The sequence below is a fragment of the Canis lupus genome, chromosome 8, assembly GCF_011100685.1.
Source record: "Canis lupus familiaris isolate Mischka breed German Shepherd chromosome 8, alternate assembly UU_Cfam_GSD_1.0, whole genome shotgun sequence".
Taxonomy (NCBI): domain Eukaryota; kingdom Metazoa; phylum Chordata; class Mammalia; order Carnivora; family Canidae; genus Canis; species Canis lupus.
In genome coordinates this window covers 15,953,287-15,980,323 of record NC_049229.1, presented here as the reverse complement: position 1 = coordinate 15,980,323, position 27,037 = coordinate 15,953,287, and the positions used below count along the sequence as shown (strand labels likewise).

Genomic DNA, 27,037 nt, shown 5'->3' with positions numbered 1-27,037 from the left:
GAGTAGTTTGTCTACGGCCATACAGCTAGGAAGCAACAGAGCCAAGATTCAAATACAAATGTCTGGATCTGGATCTTGTGCTGTTAACCTCTACATTATATTGCCTCTCAAATAAAACAACATGTAGAGAATTATTTGATTTTTATCAAATTAATTCTATGAATATATCCATTTAACCACCAATCATCCATTCTTGTAGATAACAGTATTTAACTATGTAAGCAAAGGAAATGTTTGAAATAATGTTTCTCTATTGATAAAGATAGTTATCTGGGAGTAAGCACTGGGGAATTCAGGTAAATTTTTTTGGTTTCTTTATTTCTATTATTCCATGAGTTTAATGCCTTATAATGAATGAGTCTCTATCAGCCATCAAAAAAAAAAAAAAAGCCATTAATCTAAACAAAAAAACAAATCACATCACCTAATCACAACTTGAACACACTGTCATGTTAATTATTTAATGACTTTTTGTCTCCCTAATGAACAATGTTTTAATTAGTACTTTACTGTAATCCCTCATGGAGCCTAGTACAATGTTGGGCAGAGCAAACACTCAATAAGTATATTGATGGATCATCATAAAATATTACATTACTGCATTGTTCCTATCTTACAGGTATATTTCTAGATGCTCTAGAGCCTTTACCAAAATCTGACTCCTTAGACAAGCATCATTTACAATATCAGGGAGCTTGAAGAAAAACAGAATCTTAAGCTCCACTCCATCATCAATGAATGAGAATGAGCATTTTAACAAGATTTCCCAAGTGATTGAAGGCACATTAAAATTGGATAATTTCTAGAGCATTGTTTATCTAAAGCATGGTCCATTATTTACTAAATCAGAATCACCTGGGTTGCCTGTTAAAAACGTAGATTCTCAGGCTCTACTCTATTTCAAGTGTCATTAAGGTTTATAATACATCTAATAAAAGAGTAGAGAATAATCAAAATGAGTATATTAAGCAGAGAGCAGTGAAAGAACCCACATACTTTAAATAAACTAAGAAAGCAGTAATAAGTGAGGGAAGAAAAGAGGCATCATAAAGGAAGGTAGAGTAAGGACATCAACAATAGGTTATGAAGAAGTAAAAAAAGTAACTGTACAGACAATTCTGTGTATTTCCCTCACCTTTTTTTGTGACTATTATCCCTGACATCAAACCACTACAGCATGTCAAAAGTTTATGTATGTATGTATGTATGTATGTATTAATTTTAATTTAATTTAATTTAATTTATTTATTTAATTCATTCATTCATTCATTCATTCATGAGAGACACACAGAGAGAGGCAGAGACATAGGCAGAGAGAAAAGCAGACTCCATGCAGGAAATCTGATGTGGGACTCGATCGCGGGACTTGATTCATTCGTTCGTTCATTCATTCATTCATTCATTCATTCATTCATTCATTCATTCATAAGAAACACAAAGAGAGAGGCAGAGAGAAGTAGACTCCATGCAGGGAGCCTAATGTGGTACTTGATCCCAGGACTCCCGGGATCACACCGTGGGTGGAAGGCAGATACTCAACCGCTGAACCACCCAGGCATCCTGCATGTCAAAAGTTTTAGAAAGACTGTGGGAATATGGAATTCACTGGTGTACCAGATAAGAATCAGTAATTTTTCTTTTCTTTTTTTTTTTTAATTTTTCTTAATATGTAACCACCACACAAAGATGCACTTTATAAATGCTCGAAAGTAACATATAGTTTTAAACATATACATACACTTTTAGAGACATTTCCATATGCTTGGCTCGTGCAATTGCTTCATCTCTCTCCTCATTGGCTAATCGCAGTCGAGACATAATGGCATCATCACGTTCCTTCTGTGCAAAATATACTTCTTCAATCAGAGCTACCAAAATATATAACCCATAATTAGAGAAATTTCAAAATGCATACTTTAAACAAAAATAAAAGGCAAATACAATTTTATTATTTTACTAAATTAAATTAGTATTAATCACTTGAAAAAACATTACTTTTAAAAGCTACTGAAAAACTGAGATACCTTTATTTTAAAAGATTTTATTTATTTATTCATGAGAGACAGAGAGAGAGAGAAGGCAGAGACATAGGCAGAGGAGAAGCAGGCTCCCCGCGGGAAGCCCAATGCAGGACTCAATCCCGGAACCCTAGGATCATCAGGCATCCCCAAGATACATTTCATACCCACAAAAACATAAATTAAAAGGTCAAATAATAACAGATTCTGTGAGCTTGTGAAATAAAGGAAACTCTCACATAGACTGAAGATAGGTGTATATATTTCTGCAACCCTCTGAAGAGCAATTTGGCAATATTCATTACAGTTAAGATGTGCCTATAACCTGGCAAATCTCCTTGGTATGCAGCCTAGGGAAATCCTTGCACATGTATACAGGGAAACACGTATAAACACGTATAAACACGCAGCAGTTTGTAATAGCAAAAACTTAGAAATAACCCAAACGTCCAATAACAGGACAAGGATAAATAAATTACTAAACATTCAAAATGGAATACAATACAACATTTAAAATGAATTAGCTATGGACAAATGGACACACTTCAAAAATTAAATTATGTTGGGGCACCTGGGTGGCTCAGTGGTTGAGCATCTGTCGTGATCCCGGGGTCCTGGGATTGAGTCCCATATCAGGTTCCCTGCAAGGAGTGTGCTTCTCCCTGTGCCTATGTCTCTGCCTCTCTGTCTCTCATGAGTAAACAAAAAATCTTTAAAAAATTAAATTATGGCTAAAATTGCAAGGTGCAAGGCAAAACAACTCTACCTATTATTTACGGACAATTAGTAAAAATATTAAAACAAGCATGGAAATGATAATCATCAAGTGAGGATAGTGGTTATCTCAGTAGCATAGTGGAAAAAAAGGAAAGAAAATGGGATCAAGGAAAAGCAAACAGGGGCAGAGCTGTGCACTATGCATCTCCAGGGGGTGTCGTTTATATACCTCATTAATACAAATGGCATCATCTAGATTTGTGCAGCACTAATAGGAAGCTTTGATGTTATCTGAAATTGTCATTCCTCAAGCACAATTTCTACCTAAAATTTTACATAACTATTAAAACATTACTGCAATGTTAGACAAAAAGGGGCTCAAAGACCTAGATCACTGAATCCAATTTTATTTATACAGTCAAATCACAAAATAAAGTTAGGAAAGATGTTTGAAATGTTCTTTTAGTTCATAATACATTTGGTTTTTGTTAACATCTATCATAGATTAATGCATAGTTAATTAAGAGCTATTGCTGTATTATATAAATTATAAGTGGTAGAAAAGAAAAAAATCCTGAGAATAAGTCAACTATATCTTTTCCAGTATAGAGTATAGAATGGAACATGTTTTGGCAAAGGCAAAATCAAAATCACTTCCAAGAAGGTAAGCCCAAGGAAAGAGAAATATGTTCATTCATTTCTTCACTCATTCATTATTCTTTCATCAAATATTTATCAAATTCCTGTGGCAGTTATCCATCCAATTTTAAGGAATATGACTACAGTGTCTCAAAAGTTTTTATCATCCTAGAGATGTATACAGTCAATTACAGAGAGACAGACAGTAGAGAGAAAGCAAGCCCAAAATTAAATACGAAGTAATACAAAGACCCTACTGGTATTAGAGGAACAGCAGCAAGGTTGTCTGGAGCATAGTGAGAGAGATTGAGAGCTCTGGGAGATCACATCAGTCCCGGGATCGACTCCCACATCAGGCTCCCTGCGTGGAGCCTGCTTCTCCCTCTGCCTTGTCTCTGCCTCTCCCTCCCTCTCTCCCTCTCTCTCTCTCTCTCTCTCTCTCTCTCTGTCTCTCATGAATAAATAAATAAAATTTTTTTAAAAAGCTATCTTAATTATAGTACCAAAACATAACCCATTTTTAAAAACTGATAAATTGGACGTCAATCTAATTCAATTAATAATCTCTACTCTTCAAAAGATGTGGGTAAAAAAATTAAAAGATAAGCCATAGATGGAAGGAGAGTAATTGCAAAGCATATATCTGATAAAAAGACTTGCATCCAGACATAATTTTTAAAACTCTCAAAGCTCAATAATAAAACAAACAAAAAAACAATTAAAAATGGGCTAAAAACTGGACACTTTATCAGAGCAGACATAAGCACAAGAAAAGGTGCGCAACATCTTTAGTCAATAGAGAAATGCAAATTAAAATTACAAGATAACTACCACATACCTATCACTAAGGCTAAAATGAAAGCATGATTAAAGACTGGGAAGAGGGGAAAGCAACTGGAACCCTCATTTACTGCCTCTGGGAATGCAGGATAGTGCAGTCAGTTCGTCAGTTTCTTAAAAAGTTAAACACACGCTTACCATAAGACTCAGCTATTCTACTCACAGATCTTGATCCAAGACAAATTAAAGCATATGTCCATACAAAGACTTACACATAGATATTCATAGTGTCTTTATTTATAGGAGCCTCAAACTAGGAAACAAAAAATTCTATCAACAGATGAGTGGATAAGCTATACACAAATTGTGCTAGAACAACAGGATATCCACTTGCATAAAATCAAGTGCTTTCCAGTCAACAGTTAGATGAGGTTAATAAATTATTGTTATGAATGTAGCTTTTGGAAGAAACAGTACTTTCCAGTAGAATTTTCATATATTTTTAAAAGTAGTGTTATTAGTTCTATGTGGCTTTCTGTTGCTATACTGTTCTGCTACCATGAGTCAATTCATCATGCCATTTTGAAAGAAACTTCTGCCCATAATGGAGTTTAATTCCCCCTGATAAATGTATGCAATTTCTTTCCAGGAAGGATACTCGTAACAGCTTAGGCAAAGCAACATAGTGTATTAGGAAGAATATATGCTTTGATTCAGATTCAATGTGTCAACATACTAGTTTGGCAACCTGTTTTTGTAGATTTTTAATTTATTTTAGTCTCAGTTCAGGTGCATAAAATGTATATAATACCACCTGTTAGAAAAGAACTGAGATAATATATGAAAGCCTGTTAGAAAAAAAAACTAATATATGAAAGCCTTTGCCAAATAAGTAGGTCTCAACAATACTGGTTCCATGCCACTACCACCATTACAAACCTTGATCCACAGACTCACAAAATATGGCTTCATTTTTAGACATATTAAAAAGAGGATTTTGATTAATTTGGGCTATTTATATACATGTATGTACATATATACATACATGTATATATTTTGTTGGCATTTAAAAATTACACATAGGAACTGAATGAAAAATTATTTAGGGGCAGCCCTGGTGGCGCAGCGGCCTGGGGTGTGATCCTGGAGACGGGGGATCGAGTCCCACATCGGGCTCCCTGCATGGAGCCTGCTTCTCCCTCTCCCTCTGCCTGTGTCTCTGCCTCTCTCTCTGTGTTTATGAATAAATAAATAAAATCTTTAAAAAAAAAGAAAAATTATTTAGAACCCATTCTATATTGTATACTGTACACTATAATGACATACTAATTTGTACAATGTGACAATATTCTAAGATATTTTTAAAATTTTATATTATGAAACACTTTTAATTTCACTCCTATGTTTATTGCAGCATTATCTACAAAAGCCAAGATGTGGAAGTAACCCAAGTGTCCACTGATAGATGAATGGGTAAAGAAGATGTCATATATATATGGCCATAAAAAGAATGAAATCTTGCCATTTGTGGATGAACCTAGAGGGTATTATGCTGAGTGAAATAAGTCAGAGAAAAACAAATACCATATGATTTCACTTGTATGTGGAATCTAAAAACAAAACAAAATTAGAAAAAACAAAAAACAGAAATGGTCCCATTAATACAGAGAATAAATTGGTGGCTGCCAAAGGGGAAGATCATGGGGAAATGGGCAAAATTGTTGAAGGGGAGTAGGAGATACAGGTTTCCAATTATGAAATGGGTAAGTCATAAGGATGAAAGGTACGGCATAAAGACTGTAGTCAATTTTATTTAATAGCGTTGTATGGTGACAGATGGTAGCCATACTTGTGCTGAACACAGCATAACATGTACAATTGTTGAACCACTATGTTGTACACCTGAAACTAATGTAAAGTGTCAGCTATTTTAAAACATTTCTAAAAAAACCTCAACCCCCTTCTAATTTGTAGGTCAGATAGGATAGACAAAATGATGCTACACAGTGATTTAAGTACAGGTAAACATGTGTCATGCCCTGAAATATTCTGACATATCAAAAGGTTAAAAACACTAATTACTAAACTTTAAATGCCAATAGGCCTCCTATCACTTCTGTAAAGTGTGATGAGATGTTTATAAAGTGACATTTGATGTAAGTTGTGTTCTACTTTATATATAATAATACTTTAATGAAAGAGGTTAAGATAGCAATGTCAAAGGCTTTAATAGTAAGTATAGTTATCTCTATGCTTAAATGCTTTACACCAAGGGCTTATTTGGTCCTGTGTTATAATCAAGGGAAAACTTTCTTTTCCTTCCATAATGCTATCAACTCTAAAGATGTAAATAATGTGTATTTTAAAGGAGACTGCCTTCTGAGTATTCTAAGGTTAAGTTTTAAAGTGCCATAAAACACACACACACACACAAAACCTGATTACACATTTTATAAATGTTGAGAAGTATTTCCAAAATTAATTTTTAAACATCTATTAGGTTATATATGAATTTGATTATGAAAAACCTGATTCTTTTCAGAATTCAGTTCTTTTAAAGGATCAATATGCAACTCTCAAACATTTTTAGTAAAGAAAACTTAATTGTAAACACTGAGCTTTTCCAAGGTAGATGACTATTACAAAGTTCACTAGAAAATCAATATAGCATTTTAGTTGGAATTTGCTCATTAAACACCCACAGCTCTAATGCAAATTATGATGGAATGAATAAAGCAAATACGCATGCTTCTTTCTTTTTATTAAATGTAAAATCTACTGTTAATTGCATCTCGTATGTCATACAAACTTTTCTCCTTAACTATTAAATAGAAGCTTTAACAAAAGTCATTAGAGATTCTCTTTCTTTGACTTGAATAAATTTCAATATTTGTTCAGTAAAGGTTCACAGCAGTTAAATTACATTAACAAATATTATTAGCTACTATGTAAGCCAACCAAGTAAAATACTTATATTGTAGGTAAAACAAATCATTGGGTGTTTACAATAATATTTGGATATCTCCATTTTTAAACATGGTTATCAAATATCCTATAATTCTTAGGCAAATTCGAGGAAGATTCAGAGAGGATCACCCCCTCTCAACACCAAATACTCAAATTTGTTTAGTAAGCTAATTGTTTTCTAATATGGGCAAGAGTAAATATGAAGAAGCTGAACCATACTAAGTATGAGTTTATTGAGTCAAGACAGAGTACATATTTTCTTAGTAGAACCCAAGTCTATTGACAAACCCATATTCTACACTTCTCATACTACTTTTAAAATACAATACAAGTGAAGAAGTATATTGGAAAACATTCTAGTTTAAACACTGGATCATGATTCTCTAAATAACATAATTTGGAGGACATTTACCAAGAAAAAGAATCCATTTGTTAACATCCTCAAGGTAAGTTACATAAATAGAAAAGGCTGAACAAAAGAGAGAGAAAGAGATATCGTCAGGATTTGAAACATATAAAATAATCAGTGATTACAATTCATGTTCCAAAATTTTAAGCAACAAATATAGATAATGGTTTTATAAAAGATAGGTCTTTATTATATTTGAAAGAATTTCAGATTGTCTGGATATCTACAGCTTTACTTGTTAAATGGATTCCTTGCAAATGATAGTGTTTTATGAAACTACCACATATATATTCCAGAATCATAAATACTACATGACATCTTTTAATTTCCTTAGAAATTATAATTTCTCTCTTTGCATATGTCAGTTATTGGAAATTTAAACATAGATGGTAAATGCTCTACACCAATAGAAAATTAGCCAACCTACTCTAAGTAGTTTGACGCTTCTATTGTTTCTTTTACAGACCATACTACTATATTAAGCTTTTCTAAAACTCTATTTGAATGTTCAACATTTTATATGATTATCTTGTAAATAAACTTTTCTGATTAAAAGTAATACAGGCCAATAAAAATATGGGAGACAAATATTTTACATAATCTTGTAACTTTCTGTGTAAGAAACAGAATATATTCCTATATTCTTCAGTATTCTTTAAAAATATGAAACAGTTCATGGGATTTTATCATTTGGACATGCTGTATTTGATAGACCTAAGATGCTCTCCTAGTATTAGATTTTACACTGTTTCAATTACTCACTATATAAATAATACTGTAATGAACATCTTTGTACACAAATTTCTATGTATATATATATATATATATATAGCTGATTACTGAAGAAAAGTCTTAGCAGTGTCATTACTGCATTAAATAATCAGCTTCTTAAGCTCTTAATAAATGCTTTCAAGTTTTCCTCTGTAAAGCTATTTCCTTTATACTTAACAACAGTATAGCAATTGTTAAGGATTAATTAGAAAAGTATACAAATAGTAAGTTTTATAGCAAAACTATAAAATAATAACTTTTTTGGTAAAATCCTGAATTATTATATACATGTACTTAGTACAGAAAAACTCAAGAGTATGTAAGAATACTTTCTAAGTACATGCTATTTACATTCAAACATGTAATATATTGGAGATACTAGAGCTAAAATTGTTAATGTGAAAGAGATAAGCTTATCCCAGAAGTATTAAAACCAGTATCAATTATTTTATGCACTTTTGAAATACAATTTTAAGATGTACCTAACTTACTTTTTGCACAGGATATCTACTTTAAATTTTAATTAAATACCAATATGAAAATTCAATAAAATATAACTGCTAGCTAAAGTTTTTCCAAGATCACTTCCTCTTCAGAATTAATTAAACATATGGAAAAAGTCTTAAGAATCATTTTCTGAAATTTTTTGTTATTCTAATTAGATGATATGCTGTCAGCTGCTTGACATCACACTAAATTTCATGGTATACCATACCTAATTAAATCTTTCAATTGTTGGTTTTTGTTATGTATAATGCTTTATTTATTTAATCAATGTTTAGTTTGTTTTTTTCCAGAAAAATACAAACTTTCTAGGGAGAGAATTTACAAAATTGACCATACTCTACCCTCAAGCATTATTTCACTTGGCACTCACCATAATTAATATTGGTTCACACCCACAGGATTCTACAGCTAAAGATAATAATATAATCAACATTCTACCCATCAATATTTCTAACTGTTATATTTCACAATGTTGAATCTTTTTGTTTTAATCTGAAACAACTGGTCATATTCTTAAAATCTTTTTTCCTTCCTAATTAAAAGATGATATGAATATAAATGTATCGATATATATATATATATATATATATATATACACTCCATTATAATACTGTTAATGCATTGCAGTGTTTGATTAAAGGCTACCACATCTGAAATAATGCCCATTATATACACAGAAAAACAGTATTCTAACATGTATTTTTTTTAAGATTTTTTAAATTTATTTATTCATAGAGACACAGAGAGAAGCAAGAGGCGCAGACACACACAGGCAGAGGGAGAAGCAGGCACCATACAGAGAGCCTGACGTGGGACTCGATCCCGAGTCTCCGAGTCTCCATGATCACGCCCTGGGCAGCAGGCAGCGCTAAACCGCTGCACCACTGGGGCTGCCCACATGTATTATTTTTCAAAAGTAAATATTATATTATCTTCCTGTGATATATAAAACTCACTCTTGTTCTTTTCTTATTTTTTTCAGATTTTATTTATTTATTTATTCATAAGAGACAGAGAGAGAGAGAGGCAGAGACACAGGTAGAGGGAGAAGCAGGCTCCATGCAGGGAGCCCGACATGGGATTCGATCCTGGGTCTCCAGGATCAGGCCCAGGGTCGAAGGCAGCGCTAAACAGCTGAGCTACCCAGGCTGCCCTCACTTTTGTTCTTAATCATTAGAAGGTCAATATCATCTGAGATATGGCATAGAGTAATAAATACTTGTTTTGAAAAGAGAACAATGTAAATGTTTTCAATGACACAACACCTCTTATTTTTCAATGTTAATTGGTGTAGCATTTGTATTTGCTAAATGGTAGTTACACATCTATACTTTTAACATTTACATGTTAACCTAGAAAAACTTAAGTTGTAAGTGTCACAGATTCTATGTTGACGCACTGGGCAATCACAATTAAACTCTCCTTCTTACCAAAAACAAATGAACATTCTCTGTATTAAGAAGAGCTTGACAATTTTTAAAAAATTTTTATAACATCAGCTAAATTTGGGGGAAGAGAAAAGAATCTATGTTTAAAGAGATAAGCTGTAAAAAGCAGATTAAATGCTTGCAAAATCCGTACAGCAAAATAAGAAAATTATGTGGCCACTGAATTATATATAAAATGTAACTAAGATAGATAGATGGATAGACAGAGAGAGAGAGATTTATACACACAAGACTTAGGTACTAAGGAGTTCTTTTGGCTAAAACCCAATATTGGCCTTATTTCAGTTTAATTGGAAGAGGATCTCAAATTCATCTTCTCCATGAGATATAGGAACCTGGATTTCTCTTTGTACCAAAGGTTAATAAGAAATGTGTCTGCAAAAGTCAAACAGCATTAAATACCAAAAACTGATTATTATTCTACAGGAGTTGTTCTGTCATTCATAATCTCTCCATGCTCCAACCTTCCACAGCTAATCTTTAATGGATGACATGCAAGAAAGAAAAATAACATATAAAGCAGAGACTCAAAAGTGAGCATTTAAGAAATAGAAAAAATAAAGCTTTTAAAGAAAAATATATTAAGTATCACAAAATAACATAAAAAACTAAATATTCTTATGTGTGAAAATTAAACATCACCTGTATACTGTAAATGTCATACAGTCATAAAAATGAAGAGATATTACACTCTACATAATACCCACTGAGCCTATTTAGGAAAACTGAAAGGTTTAATTGAACAAGTTATTTTTAAACTTATAACTACATTACTGACCTAAGAATAAATTAATGGTTACAACGGGCCATATAATAATGCCTATCACTGTCAAATTCAAGTAAAAAAAATTATGAGGTGTTTGTGGTTTAATAATTTTATTTAGATGAAAAGAAATCGTAAAGAATAGAGTCAATGTTTCTGTTGTGCTTCTTTAAACTATCCCCTAGTACTTAAAGGTCATGTATGTCAATAATTTCCAAATAATCTTATGCACATGTACAATTTAGTGAGTTAAAATACAGGAAAAATTCCTAAATAGCTGCAGTAAGATAAATTTTTCCCAATGTTAACACACAAGGAGGGCACCTCAGTGGCTCAGTTGTTGAGCATCTACCTTTGGCTCAGGTCGTGACGCTGGAGTCCTGGGATAGAGTCCCACATCAGGCTCCCCAAAGGAAGCCTGTTTCTTAGTCTGCCTATGTCTCTCCTCTCTCTGTGTTTCTCATGAATAAATAAATAAATAAAATCTTTAAAAGAAATTAAGAAAAATTAAAAAAGAACATAAAGAGAATGACCTGGTTATTTCAGCTTTTGCTAAGTAAGACCTACTTACTATATATTTTCCTTTATTTTCTTTTTTTGTTAAGATTAAATAAATAATTTTCATATTTTCAAAATTTTTAAATAAGGTTAAGTCTTATACTCAAGGGAAATTGAAAACTGTGGGGATAAGTGAAATAAAAATATTTGATAATTTTTAAAAAAAGAAATATGTATCAATCCTTTGAGAAACAAAACCATATATAAATAGTTATGGGTTACTTATATTAGGCACACTTTGAATATATCCCTTATTAAATCAAGGAGTCTTGAGAAAACAAGATGATTACATCATCATCTTATCTATTGAGTGCCTTCTATGGGTTAAACACTTCATAAACATCATCTCACTTAAATGTCACAGCAACCTATAAAATAAATTTTAACCAAAGCTTTGTGAGGCTATCACTTACACATGGTAAGTGGTAAAAAGATTAGAACAAAGATCTGAATCCAAAGTCTAAACATTTAACCACTACCTACTTCAATAGTGCTTTATGAGTGAAAAATATAGTCAAAAAGAAATGTCTGACATCCCAAATTTTATTTGCTGGTGTATATTCAGTGCCTAACGCAATGTTGTTAGTAATAGCCCTTCAATAAATATTTCTGTATATATACAGCCCTGTACGAAATAACCCTTCAATAAATACTTCTTGTTTGTTTTTTAAGGAAGTTAGTTGAGTTTCTATAAAGTGTAATAAAATAATATTGATGGTGATAGGGATGTCAAAAAAGAAGGGGAGGGCAAAAGGGTCAATCATTTGAGATTTTATCACAATAGAGGAGATAATTGAGTTTTAAACTCTCATGAGATCATATTAGAATGACAGTACTCACAGTAGGTAAAAACCAACAGGGAAGTAAAGGAAACAGGCTTGACACTATTTTAACAGTCTACATGAAGCTTTATTATAGATATACATTAGATTAAAGCCCCAATCCTTGGTATCCCATTTCTTTCATTTTGGATTCACATTTAAGTAGAATGTATTTTTAATTAAAAGTCAAACAGAACAAAAATCTTTTCATGACTTCTGATATTATTAAAGATTTAAGAACTTTATAAAGACAGAAATAATCAATATTACTAATAGTTACAATTTACTGAATACCAGTTATATATTAGGTGATTTTATACATTATCTATAATCCTTAAAATAATCTGGTAAATTAGTTAATATTCCCATTTTACAGAAGAGAAAAAGTAAATCAGAAAAGCTAATAAGAAACTTGCCAAAAGCAAACAGTTGGTATCAAATATTAAAGCTGTGATTTGGACCTGGGTCAGTCTGATTCCAAGGCTTTTGGTCTTCCCATTATTTCAATGTGACTCACAGAGAACTGGGCACCCTTTGTTTTATGCGGTTTTGCCTACACCAGAGTCTTATATTCAATCAGTTGGGAAGACAAGATGAACTAATATATATGTAAATTACATATTACATATAAACACAAAAACAAAATAAGGTGAAAATCTGAAAGACAATAAAAATGGCATAGGAAAAATGACAAGATTTGATCACAGCCATCATAAATTTCATAAAACTTTGATTTATGTGGTCTTTGTGTATCAAACCTACCACAGGAATCACTTTAAGATTAGAGAGCAAGTAACTTAAAATCACATCTTTAGTGATTTGTAATACTAATCTCTAATCACAGCAGTACTAATACTAAAACTAATCTATACTCATTGCAAAAACTTGAAAAGGTAGACAACTGTTAATTGAAATATTAATACATCCATTAATATTACCAAAATTTGCCTTTTGTTTCATATAATGTGAATGTATAAATGTATTTAACAAAACTAATTATAAATACAGTTTTCTCCTACTTTTCACTCAATGTTGAGTCATGAAGATCTTCTCAAATCACCAAATACTATTCAGGAATAGTTTTTAGCTATCACATGATATCTGACAGCATAAATGTACCTTAATTTGTTTAATCATTCTCTTGGTATTTGATTGATTTTAACCTCTGGCTGATATGAATATTCTTATATTCAAGTCTTTGTATTACATACTGTAAGGAAATGGCTCCTATTTTCCTTGAGTACTTCATATTTTAATTCACACTCTATTTGAAAAACTTATAAACATACATTTTTTTATATTTGCAATTTCCAATGTTTAGAGATGTTTTTGCATGTATTTCTTCTAATGTGGAATATTTGATCTTTATAAACATTTATATTCTGCTTAGGTACATTATAATATATTAATGTGTGTGCATATTTATAATATACTTAATCAAATATACTTCTTATTTTGAATATAAAAACTGCAATGATAGAAATACACATCAACATTTATGTGGATTTTTTTGTTCTTGTTATATGGATTACTTGTCCTTCCATACGATACCAAAGAAACCATTTTTCACATGTAATCATATTCCAATAATGTTCCTCTTTCTATTAAGATATTTACATAGTTGATTTTGTTCCTGTGTTTTGCTTTTTGACTGCACTTACTACCAGTGAGGTAGAAAATAAGCTATTTAAGATTGCATGTATGAGAAAATATGAAAAAATTATGAGTCTATCAAGAATCACTTAATGAATTTCTTTTGGTTTCAAACCAATGGATTTCACAAGCAATTTAGTTTTAAAAAAGTTTTTGACAAAAAAAAAAAAAAAAGTTTTTGACATATTACAATGATGATTCTTTGTAATGACAAAGAAAAAAATGTCACAAGAAAAATATCTTCGACCCTTTTTTAAAAGGTAGAATTGAAACATTAAAAAGATATACACTGAAAACTTATACTTTAAAAAAACTTGAGGATTTTCATTTTGTGTCATTTTTGTAACTAAGTGGTTGGATGTATCTCTTTTAACTATATTGCTTTGTTCCAGAGAAACTACAGCACTGCTATTTTCATCAATTTAGGAGGCTACAGAAATACTAAGCATTTTTCAAACATTTACTAAAATATTGTATCATTAATGAGAAATATTTAATTAACAAGAATCAAAAAGCAATCAAATTCTTTTCAATTTATGCATGCGTGATTCATACTATTTGGTCAAATGGAAGTCTTAAGTATATACAAATAAGTAAATATTTGACGTAGATGATTAGCTATATCATACAAAAGTTTTAAGAGTAGATAATACTGCTTAATGAGTTTTCTCTCCAAGACATAAATGATCTATGCAGACAAATTAATTCATGCTTTTTATTTGTGAAATGGCCTAAATCTTATCAAACTACTCCTGTATGCAAAATCTTATTATGATGCAAACACCTTCAAACAAATGTACTTTTTATAATACCTTCCTAGCAATTAGTATATACAATTTGGATTATAAAAAGCCAAGACACTTCCAAATTGTTCTAAATTTATATCTGAATTCTTCATTTTACAGTACAATTAATTAACAGTAACAGTATGTTGCTGTTAATTTTTCTTAAAATATATTAGTCTCATATTTCTTCACTAAATAAGAAGCACAACATTCATGGTAGTTTAACATTAACAATAATAACATTTGTTATTTTAGCTGGAGTATTTATTTATGGTAATTTTCGTTATATTTTTATAGTGATGTTTAGTTCTATTCTGCATAGTATTATTTTAAAGACAGGTTATACCAGTGAATGTCCCTCATCTAAAATATCGGAATTCTTTCATATATGCAAACAGCTTAATGTAGCTCATAAAGTATGATTATAACTTCAAACTAATCACAAAATGCAATTTTTTCTTAAAATCATTCCAACTGATAAAAAACTTCAAAATAGGTAATCTTTAAAATGCCTCTGCATGTTAATTTCTATTATACTATGAGATTTCTATCCTTAACACAAAACAGTGTGAGGAAGAGTGTTACAGGCTATTGAGAATAATCTGATCTTATCTGTAGCATATCACAGATACATTTAAAAAATTTCTCCTTGCAAAGACCTGTGAGTAAAGATAGACTCCAAAACATATTTAAGGTAGTCATTTATAATTTTAAACTCTGGCAACCTTTCATTTTAATCTTCTCAGCGAAAACATTATCTCCATCATCATCCACATCATCAGATGAAAATTTATTAATTGCACAAAACGTATTTTTGAATCAAATGTAGGTTTCCATTGGCAATGAATATATATGACTATCTTCACACAAAAGAGAAGTATTTCCTCTCAAGGAGCTAAAACAATAAGTGGTATTTGAACTGCTGGTTGAAAGGTAGAGGCACTGGTAATCATTATTTCCCCTTGTTTGTTCAGGCCCTTCCAACAAAACAAACAACCTTTTTGTGATTGGATTGACATGGTGTTAACAATGCATTTAATGCCCAAATCAGTATGAATACAGGTAAAGCTCTCACTAATACCAGTACCAGGATGTTAAAGCCACCTATTTTCTATGCGGCCAAAAAAAAAAAAAAAAAAAAAAGGACAGAGCCTCCCCTCCTTTGGCAAATAAGCTAGTATGCTAGTATTCACCAAGCCACTTCATAGAATAACCTTATGCATGATTCTTAAGACCATATGTTAATACTCATCTACTATACCTGCTGTCTTTTCAGCAATTTGAGCTTCTGTTGCTTTCTCCTGGAGTTCCAGCTTAAGCTTTAGTTTTCTCTGTTCTTTATCTTCTTTAGTCAATTTTTCTTGAAGCTAAAGCACATTGAAAAAAACATGGATTCTTATCTGACAAATTTCTTGCAGAAATATAATTAATCCCAAAGTAGAAATTATGTTTTCTAAACTCTTCTATATTATATTTAACTGCCTAAATACATAACTCCAGGGGGGTAAAAATCCCACAATATTTACAATGTTAAGATATTTTATAAAGTAATGACTACCTATAATGATATAGAGATTATAAAAACATTCTGATATACATTTAATTTGTATGTGTGTGTACAAGCAAATGAAATCAAAGAAAGCATGACATAATTATCAAAAATAATTACTGCAAAAAGCAATCTGATCTGTTCTTTTGTCTTAAAGTGAAAAAGACTTGGAAGGCATTATCCTAATAAAAAAACAGCACTGCTTTATAGCTTCTCTTAGTAATTCTAATATTTTGAAACAAAATTAATTAAGATAATAATCTTAATATACGAAACAAATCTCCTTTGAGATTGCTATCCCATCATATTCCATTTAAATTGGCACTGGCACCTGATTTGTAACTGGCATGTAATAAATAATTGCTAAATGAAAATACAGAAAATATCTCCTACTTTCATACAGAACCCCTCAACTGTTTTTTTAATTTCTCCCCTGGCTTTTGTCATTTGTGTTGTTTTCCATCAGGCATGATCAACATTCCTAACATCATGCTTCAGTATGACTGGGTTAAAAAACTAGACTATTAAAATCAGAAAGGTATGTAGAGGTATGCAGAGGTTAAAAAAAACAGAGGGCATAGAATATGAACATTATTTAATGACATTATTGAATGCTCAAGAAATGTAACTAGAAAGAGGAAAGATACAACATGACATGACATATTGGATTGGACAAAATGCAGCAGTATATAACACTACAAGGGATGTGACAATACTGCCAAGCCTTATGACTTTAAAGTTTAATTACATATATTATTGAGGTGAAATACAGGGCACAGACACCAATAAAAAAAAAAAAGAAAAATAGTTAAGTAACATGAAATCAGTGTATTTTATTTCTCACTGAAGTAAACTTCCACTACAGTAAAATGTGAATGAATCTTTTTTTTAGGTACCTACTCCAGGTATCATGGATTTATGAAAAAGGGAAGTGATATCACAGGCCAGCCAGGGAAGAAATGAAAGAAATTGTTTTTTATTGCCTATTTCTACACTCAGTCATACTCTGATGACATGGTATGTCAACAACATAAAGCTATACCATTAAAGGATAAAAATACATCATGAAACTGAATTATAAAAGCAAAACCTAGAAGGTCAAGAGTTAAACGGTCACTATGTAATTATTAGATTTTCTATGTGGTACCTTTTTATTGCTTGCTCTAAGAAAGTCCAATTCTTTTAGAAGAAATGCTATTTTCTTCTTATCTAAATCTGAAGTAACTCGACAAGGGATCATACACTCACGATGCAAATCATTATCTCTATGTTCCATAATGCTGTAATAAAGAAAGCTATTAATATATACATATGATTTCTATGATTTAGCATCTATAAATTTTACACTGCAAATGAGGGAGACAAATTTAATTTTAATAATAAATATGTAAAGTCAATTTTAAATTTTTCTTGTTATGCACTGTTAAGAAAATACTTTGGATCAAAAACAATAAACACATCAATTTCACAGGAGTGCTAATCCATTGACTAAGAGAGCTAAATCTATGTAAGCATTTAGTAACTTCTACAGAGATTCATGGTTCAGTACACTTAAAGAATTCAGGTTTTAAGGGTTGAGAATAATTCAATTTATACTTTTTGTCAGGAGAAACGTATCTCATTTTTTGGAAAATAAGAATATACTTTTTTCAATTTGGGCAACAGAATATCACTTTTTCATTATTAAATTCAAAACAAATTAAAAATGAAAACCTATTCCTGTGACATTTAATGGTAAATGAATTTTTGACATTTTGTATGCTGTTTGAGAACAGTATTGACTTGTGAGCAAGTAGTACAAAGAAGGGGAGGGAAAAGAGATGGGACTGTTTTGTGAAGGCATTATATTAAAGTTGTCAACATAGGTAAATCTTAGTTTCTAAGAAGTTGTTAAGCAGTGAGGCCTGGGACAGCCAGAGCAGCTCTGCCTACTTTGTATTTCTTCTGTTACAATTGTACTAGATATTTCATACTCTTATGTTAAGCCCATCTCTACTATTTATTTTATCCCATGTGGTTATAAAATGTTCAAAACTTCTTCATTCATCCCTACTCCTATCCCCAAAAGTATATTTCAAATTTGTACTTTAGTAAGGATAAACTGTTTGCTAAGAAGCAGGAACACACTAAAATACATCTACTGAATAATTTTTAAGTAATTATTTTACTTATTTAGCTGTTCTTATACAAAACCATTAAAATATATTAAATAACATTTTGTTTAGACTGAATATACAATTATTTAGTCATTGAAGTTTTTGTAATTCTGCAATATTTTCAAAATATATGATGAATCATTAAAGTACTTAACCCCAGCGAGGTAAAAGTCACAGGTGTCACAAAATCAAATCTTTTCCTGGAATCACTAGGTAAGGTGACTGTTAAAAGCTGCAGAATAGAACATAATAAGGAAGACAAATGGGAGAGTAAGAGGCCTTTCCAGGAGCATTTCATTTGAACAAAAAATCATGCTATCCCAAACCAAAACACATCTTTGGGGGCTTATTTTTGTCCCAGAATTGCCAGTTTTTTGGCTCTGATAAATACTTTATCATTTATAACAATAGTTATTTCCAGATTCAAAATCAAAAGACACAGAAAATACTATTCAACAAGAAGGCATAAAATCTCAAGGCCTTCATTTAAACTCATCTTATGCTTTTTCACTTAGCAATCTACATGCATTACATCAATGTAAAGAAAACGGGAAAACTCCAGTAGATTGCCCGAATTCTAATAAATTAATGATATGTTCAACTTAGCCCAAGCCAAAAAGGAAGGAGGGAGGGACGAATGGAGGAGGGAGGAAGAGAAGAAAGAGTCCTCTCAATTTTATTTTCTAAATTTAAGGCTGTGGGCACTCACTTGGATTTTTTAGCAGTACAGTCAGCTGTCTCATCACCTGGATAAAGAAAATTCCTTGATTTCTGCCCTGGCAGTTCTGTGTCCTCATGGGTGGCTTCATTAACTAATTCATTGGATTTCTGATGGATGTCTTCCTTAGAATTCACAGTTGGTTGTTCATCTGGCTCTGTACTTATATTACTTCCTGTAGTCTCTTGTTCCAGATAATAGTGGCCTATCTCTGTATTTAAAACAAAACAAAAACAAATGTTATGTGAAATACCATAGCTACATATGAAATCATTCAAATGAGTATTTTTGTGGAAATAGGTGCTCTCATAGTTTTAAAGATGCATTTACTAGTCTTCCTCCTATTGTAAGCATGTATAGTTTGTCCACTTCTGGTGGGTATTTAGGGCAATGGTTTACAACCTTGACTGCAGGTGGAAATAATCTGAGGAGTTTCTGGAAATCCTTAGCCCAGAACGTATCTTACACTAATTAAATCAAAATCTGCTGGAGTCCAAGTAACTCCAACATACAATCAAAGCTGAGAAACACTGACATAGGGGCATTATTTTCTAGATTTCAAAAAAATAGGATGCAGTAAGTTAATGATTATAGGGAAGTGATACTCTGCATGCAACTCTGGTATCAGACTGCCTACATTAGAATTCCAGCTTTGCCAAGCACATAACTTTGGTCATATTACTTACCTATCCAAGCCTAAGTTTCTTGTTTGTAAAATGAGAATTTAATAGTACTTTTACCTGAGTTACTCTGAGGATTAACTGGGTTAATATATGTAAAGTACTTGGTCTAGTGTTCAGTACATCAGTAAATATTAGCTTTTATTTTTATCATATTATCATAATATTAAAATTAACACAGTATAAGAATTATTTTTAACTTCCATTTTATCAGATATACATTATACATTAGAAAATCTCTTTGGGGGGAATCCCTGAGTGGCTCAGCAGTTAGCACCTGCCTTCAGCCCAGGGCGTGATCCTGGAGTCCTGGGATCAAGTCCCACATTGGGCTCCCTGCATGGGGCCTGCTTCTTCCTCTGCCTGTGTCTCTGCCTCTCTTTCTCTCTCTCTGTGTCTCTCATGAATAAATAAATAAAATCTTAAAAAAAAAGAAAGAATTTTTTTTGTAAAGCCTGGTTATTTCATAAGAGTTACTTTAAGCTGTAACTCATAAATAATAGCTATTTCAAAGGAATAGTATATCTGATGATATGGTGAAATTTTTGGAAGAAAATGGCACACAAGTTCATAAAACAAACTCTTTTATCAGTAAATTAGACCAATAGGCACAAATACTGATTGTAACAAATACTTTATTGTTTTTAGCATCAATAATCTTTGAACTTTAAAAAGCAGGTGAGTCTCACCTGTTTGTTGATGATGGCTTCTCCAACCTGCCAAACTTAAAATGCTTTTAAGCAGAAAAGCAAAGGAGAGTAGTTTCAGAATAAAAATAAAATAGGGGCACTCATAAATAAGCTATCATTCACAAAGTATTCATTCCTTAAGGAGAAATTCTTTGCTTATAGATATGCTGAAATTAGGTGTGGCTAGTTATAAACTCCAAGTCCTGGACATTATCTTGTTGGTGGCTGAATCTAAATCAGAAACCATCTGTTTTTAGTAAATTCCTCTCGAGTTCAATTTGTTTGAGGAAAGAAAAAGGGAAATGTGCTATCATAATTACATACTGTAAGCTATCTATGCGATTTCAACATTATGTTATTTTGATTTAAACTCTAACAACTCTAGGTATCTAAAGACTATTTGTAAGTTTTTGACATTGCAAAATGCTTACATGGTTTGCTTCCTATGTTCATCATGCTACTTCTCTAGAAGAGGCTGGTGTCAGTAGAATGGAACCCCCAAATCTAAATTAGGGAGTTTTGTAAATGGACATTAAAGAATACCACTATATGTCAATAAACCATTCTTTTTAACATATGTAACTTTAAAAGTACAACTGATCTTTCAACACATGGATCTGAGCTGCACAGTTGCACTTATCTGTGAATTTTTTTCAATAAATACAGAACACGGTAAATATGTTTTCTCTTCCTTATGATTTTCTTAGTAACATTTTCTCATCTCTAGCTTACTTTAAGAATGCAGTATAATACATACACAAAATACATGTTAATTGACTATTATTGCTAAGGCTTCTAGTCAATAGTAGGCTATTAAGCGGTTACATTTTGTGGGAGTCAAAAGTTGTATGTGAATTTTTGACTCATGGGGGTTGATGCCTCTAACCCCCGACTGTTCAAGGATCAACTGAAACTGAAATGAAAAAGAATTATAAATAGTTACTGTAAGCAATATCAAAATAACACAACTTGTCCCCAGGGATGTACCAAAATGTTACTATTAGGGCCTATACTATTCTCCAATTTATGGGTACAAAGGTTCCCCAAAAGGTAAAAAAGATGAGCCATGGAGTACTTCCAGCTAAAAAGTTCCCTGTTCTCCAGGATGACACTATACCAACTGCTTCAGAATCTTAAGTCTTGAGTCTTTGATCTATTTTCCATTATCCACATTACCATTATCTTACCACTATCTACAACTTGTCCCATACTTTTATCTCTGTATTTCTAGGTCTAGTTCAGCAGCTTTCTTCTTTTAGTTTTTATTTCTAACCTACTCCTAGCGTTTACTTTACCCCCTCCATGGTATCTCTACTTGCTATCTGCTTACTATATTTATAGCTCTCTTCCTTACTTCAGCTTATAGAATGTCAAGTTTTCTGATCTGCTGAACTCTTGGTAATTCAGTGCCTTTTCACCCAGACTATACTATCTTCTCCAGACTCAGAGCAGATGTGTGACCTTCCCAATTAAAAGACTCTGCAAATCCTTTCTGGATTTTAGTAATTATAATCTCTTATAGTATTATTGAAATAAACTCAGTAAGTCCTAATGTACTTCTGGATTTGAATTCCAAATGTTTAATATTTTTGAAGAACCTCTGATTAATTCTAGATGCTTCTAATCTTTCTCTGTACTAAAAACTTTCAGACTAACTGTAACTGTTTATCACACATTTGGAGCCTGTTCTGTAAACCAGACTATCCATATTTTTCTACTGAGATTTACTTTTACTTTAGGGTAAACAAGGCTGATATACAAAATTTTCTTTTTGTCTGCCAATTTTTTTGACCAACTATTGTAGCAAATGTTGCTTAAATCCTCTCTCAATGCTCTTCTATTCTGCCATGTTGCATTATCCTGTGTCAGAATTCAATCTCTGTATAAAAAGTTTGACCTTTCTAATTAATCTACTTATTCCTTAATTTAATAATCATGGAAAACCTTCAATGTGATATGTTATATGAAAGTTACTGAGAAAAAGAAAGACAAGTGGGAAACAGACTCACCTTCAAGGACTCTATAGTACAGTGAGTAAGGCAAACTGTTCTAATGATCTGCATACATTGTAATAAGGACTATACTAGAGCTATAGAGACCAAATATAAAACATGCAAAAAAAAAAAAAACACATGCTAGACATACTAATGCTCAAATAGAGACTCTGGGAAGATTTCACAAAGGCATTTGTTCCAACAAAAGACAAGTAGGAATGTACGAAGCAATCAATTACCAAATGGTTTGAGTTAGATGATGTAAAGAAAAAGGTGATATACTCTAAGAAAAAACAACAGAAACAACAAGCATGGGTACAAAGAAGAAATAGCTTTAGGAAAAACAGACATTTCTTATATATCTTTCTTGAGATGACAAGATGCTATAGTGAGGAAGTCAGAATTTCTAAAATGAGTAATATGTAACACAAAGTCCAAGATGTGGTTCTGGGAATGGATTAATGAAATAGACTGATGGTGAAGGTACTTGGAGAAGAAGAAATTAAGGAATCTAGGTACTGAAAGTGTCACCTATTAAGACACGGAAATCATTTAGAAAAATGGCAAGAAAAGAAAGAAGAAATGAGAGCCAAGACTTCGCTGACTGCATGAACATGCTCAAAGACAGATGAAACAGCTGACAGGAATTGACTGTAGGTATGTCATTTCTTTTTATCTTTTTACTTTGAAATAATTTGTCTTATAAAAAAGTTGCAAAAACAGTACGAAGAATTCCTATATACTGGGTGAAGGCACTCAGGTTCTCCAAATCTTAACATTTTACCACATTTATTATTCATTCTCTCCAAATCTACCTATTTACCTGGCTATCTGCACATACAACTTTTTCCATAATATTTGAGAGTAACTTACAGGCATAATGCACTTTGACTTTTCAAGTCAATTTGAAGATACTGCTCCATCATACTGCATTTTGCCAAGTTTTCTTTACCTTTTTCAAAGCCTGACTTAACTTTAATTTCTCAATTAATACTGTCTCTAACCAAGAGAAGAGAGCATTTAGTGACTCTAACTCAGTCTTCAGTTATTTTCTCTAAACTCTCTAACCCAGAAGAAAGACCATTATGAAGTGATAATGGGGTGAAGCTACTAAAAGCTTTGGTTGAGCTTTTTTGGGTTGCCCCATCACCCAAAAAAGTATTGCATACAGAAATATAAATATATAAGGCAATACAATGCAACAAAAAGGGAAGTTACAGGCACACTAGTCAATTAGAAAGAGAAGATAAAGGTTTTAAAGAAAAAACATTCACTCTTGATTCAAACTCTTATCTTCAGGCAGAAGAAAGCTTAAAATAAAACTATCCTGTTAATTCCTTTCTTTCAAATGGTTTAAAATGGAAACTCTATCTTCTTTAGTAATCTGCTTCAGTGTTTAATCAATGTCATTGTTAACTGTTCTATCATTATGACTAACAGAATTAATACTATTTAAATATATTTCTCCATATGGACTTAGAGAATAAATTATCAATCTCTTCTTCATTCTTCATAAGACTCTGAAGTCTTTCTTTCCTAAGGGTTAAACGACAGGGAGTTTTTATGCCTACTATCAATTCCTTTATATACTTTATTTGCTCTTCTGTGAGCACACTGTATTCCTGGACATAAGAACCTGACTACTTCAAACCAAATTTATTTCCCAGTTTTCGCTATTAGTATCTTATGCTATCACTACCATATAAACTATGATCATTTGAAAATCATATTATAGAGGATTACTACTAGGTATTCCTCAAACTGCTATTGCTAGAGACAGTTTGTTCATCTGGACAAGATGAGTGGATTTCATAAAGATATGGGGAATCTCAATACTTAAAACATGTGCTGAGGCTACCTGCAATATATGTTTGAAGACCTTGTGTCACTCTACTGACTTTCATGCTATTTCCAATGGACCACTGTCATGATCTAACAAATTTTCTTTACTTCTGGAGGTACCAGTATTGTCAGCTATCTCGATGCCAGCATTGCTATTAAATTCTCAATTCCTTAGTCTAGAAAATTAACAATATTATACCATTTCCTTTTCTAGGAAAGAAAGCTCTAGAATCCCCTTTGAGTCCAATTCTCCAGACAATGATACGTTAGTTAATGTATAATACATTTGGTTAAACTGACGCTACCCAACAAATCATGACTTGTGGCCAAAAATAACTGTTATTTCTCAACTACTATACAGAAGTGAGGAGGTGGCTAGAATCAAACAGAGATTCTTAAAGGCTGGGAAATTCTGTTCTGTCTGGCTTTGTAAATAGTTTGTGACAACTGGTATCTGTGTAAACGGATTTGATGGTCCCCTGGGGGGGTCAATACTGTTTACAGAGCTGTTTCTTCAGAGTGGTTGAGCTAGAATTGTCTCTAGGGACCCTACCAGGGTTACTCAGAATAGCAACATGCCAGCTACCTGAGAGCTCAGGGTAGAAAAAAGAAAGGGCAATAGAAATAGGCAAGTACATTCAAATAAATGGATCTCTTGCACCTTCAGATGCAGGTGCTACTTAGGGGCATTTAGAGCTAAAACGAACCATAAAGGAGGCAGTTTGTTAATATGCTCCCTAATGCTTGCTCACACAATTGGTCACCACTTCGTTAAACTTTTTTTTTGGAGGGGAGGGATGATTACTTAAACCAATGGCATTTGATTTTGTAAATGTAAAACGAACAAAAATCTTGTGTTTATAGCTTCTTTCTTTTGTATATTGTCTATTATTACATTATATAAGAACATCAAAATGATAGGACACACTTTTTGCTACTAAATAAGACTGTAAATTTGATGTGATGGTCTAATTACTACAGTAGTCCCATATTGTAAACAAAAGATATTGTCTTTTTTCAAAAGTTAAGGATTTCTCTAAGTGAGTATTAGTTTCAACATAATCAGAACAGCAGTATCAGTTAGTAGCCCCAAATAACTTCTACCAGTTCATTCTGGAAGTTAAATGTAGGTTATCTATATGTGTGTACAAATACTATTTATTTCCTTTACTAAATAATGCTGTTTCCTTATATGGGGGAGGGTTAGTTTCCCACATAGATACATATGTGGGCTTCCCCATCCTTTGCCAAACATAAAAGAAAAAGACATCGAAACTTGCGCCATATCTCAGTGGTCTCATCTGAGTGAACAAGAGAAAAATTTAGATCTTCCAAGTAGAACATTGGCGTATTTAGATCTTCCAAGCAAAGCCACAGTGCATGAGCTAAAGATAAACAGCAGGGTTTGAATTCGGGCTCCACCACATGGCTATATGACCTTTAGCAAATTACTTAACCTCATTAATTTCCCTATCAATAGAAGTACATAATAATAGCACCTATCTCAAAAGGTTGTTATGAGGATTAAATTATTTAAATTATATAATCTCTTGGAAAAGTTTCAGCACAGAGTACACTCTCAATAAATGTTAGCTATTATTATCTGCAAAAACCTGCTTGGCTAAAAGCAAAAGTTTTTTTTTTTAAGCAAAAGATTTTTAAATTAAGATATAAAAAGAATAAATAATAAAATTAAAATATTCTTATTAAAATATCCAAAGACATGGACATAAAAATAAATACAATGATTTGTATTTATACAAATCATATAATGCTCATATAATGACAAACATAAAGAGATAACACTTAGGTAAAACTTGTAGTTAACATATAATGGTTTAATTAAAGCACATTACAGATTATAAAACTATTAAGTTACAGAAGTAATAGGACTTCGAAATTTAGAAATCCTGACACTAGGAAAAATCCTGAAAGAAAATTCATCACACAGAAAGAAAATTTAATAGTATTATTTCTGAGATTTAATCCCATAGCAAGAAAATAAGAAATTTAAATAGTCTATTTCTGTAACATAATTTGAGCATTTACTACAATGGCACAAAATTAGATATAATCAGGGCTATAGCTAGTAGATCACAGGCACTTATCCTTCAGAGATTCTAATTTAGGAATCACAAGAAATTAGGTAAGTTTTGGATCTCTGGCTTAAAAAATGGAAACTTGTCACTTGGATATGGTATACTCTCTCAGGTTTTAATATATTTTGGCTTGAACAGAAATAAGAAGAAAACAGAAAGAACTATAACTTTTATTTTCATTGGTCTACATACACCATCGCCTGAATTTCAAGTGCTCACAGCCAAACATAGCCAGTGGCTACCATGTTGCAAAGCACAGATACAAAGTCTTATGTAGTTCTAATATAAAATGTAATATATATAATGAAGAAGTTTAAAATATATGGGGATGGGGCAGAGGCAGTATATAGCTATCAGATATTGAAGTAGGATTTTATAGAGGTTTATGAAGTTGGAAAATCATAAAAACCACATAATTTATTCATTTGCACGTGAAGGTTCAACATTCAAAATAAACTACATCTTTTACATTCT

General features: G+C 31.9%; 1 protein-coding gene across 17 annotated transcripts in view; it reads right to left on the bottom strand.

The window, feature by feature from the left end:
• Positions 1-27,037, bottom strand: part of MIPOL1 (mirror-image polydactyly 1) — a 328,218-nt gene that overhangs the window by 224,752 nt on the left and 76,429 nt on the right. For 14 of the 17 annotated variants that reach the window (XM_038544530.1, XM_038544537.1, XM_038544524.1 and 11 more), the window contains 4 exons: positions 19,251-19,470; positions 17,533-17,665; positions 16,098-16,203; positions 1,739-1,868 (listed from right to left, as the gene is read on the bottom strand). In XM_038544530.1, the coding sequence (XP_038400458.1) occupies positions 1,739-1,868; positions 16,098-16,203; positions 17,533-17,665; positions 19,251-19,470 (589 nt within the window). Of the gene's footprint in view, positions 1-1,738; positions 1,869-16,097; positions 16,204-17,532; positions 17,666-18,696; positions 18,774-19,250; positions 19,471-27,037 lie in introns of those variants that run through there. The other 3 variants (XM_038544536.1, XM_038544538.1, XM_038544539.1) reach the window with 3 other exon arrangements.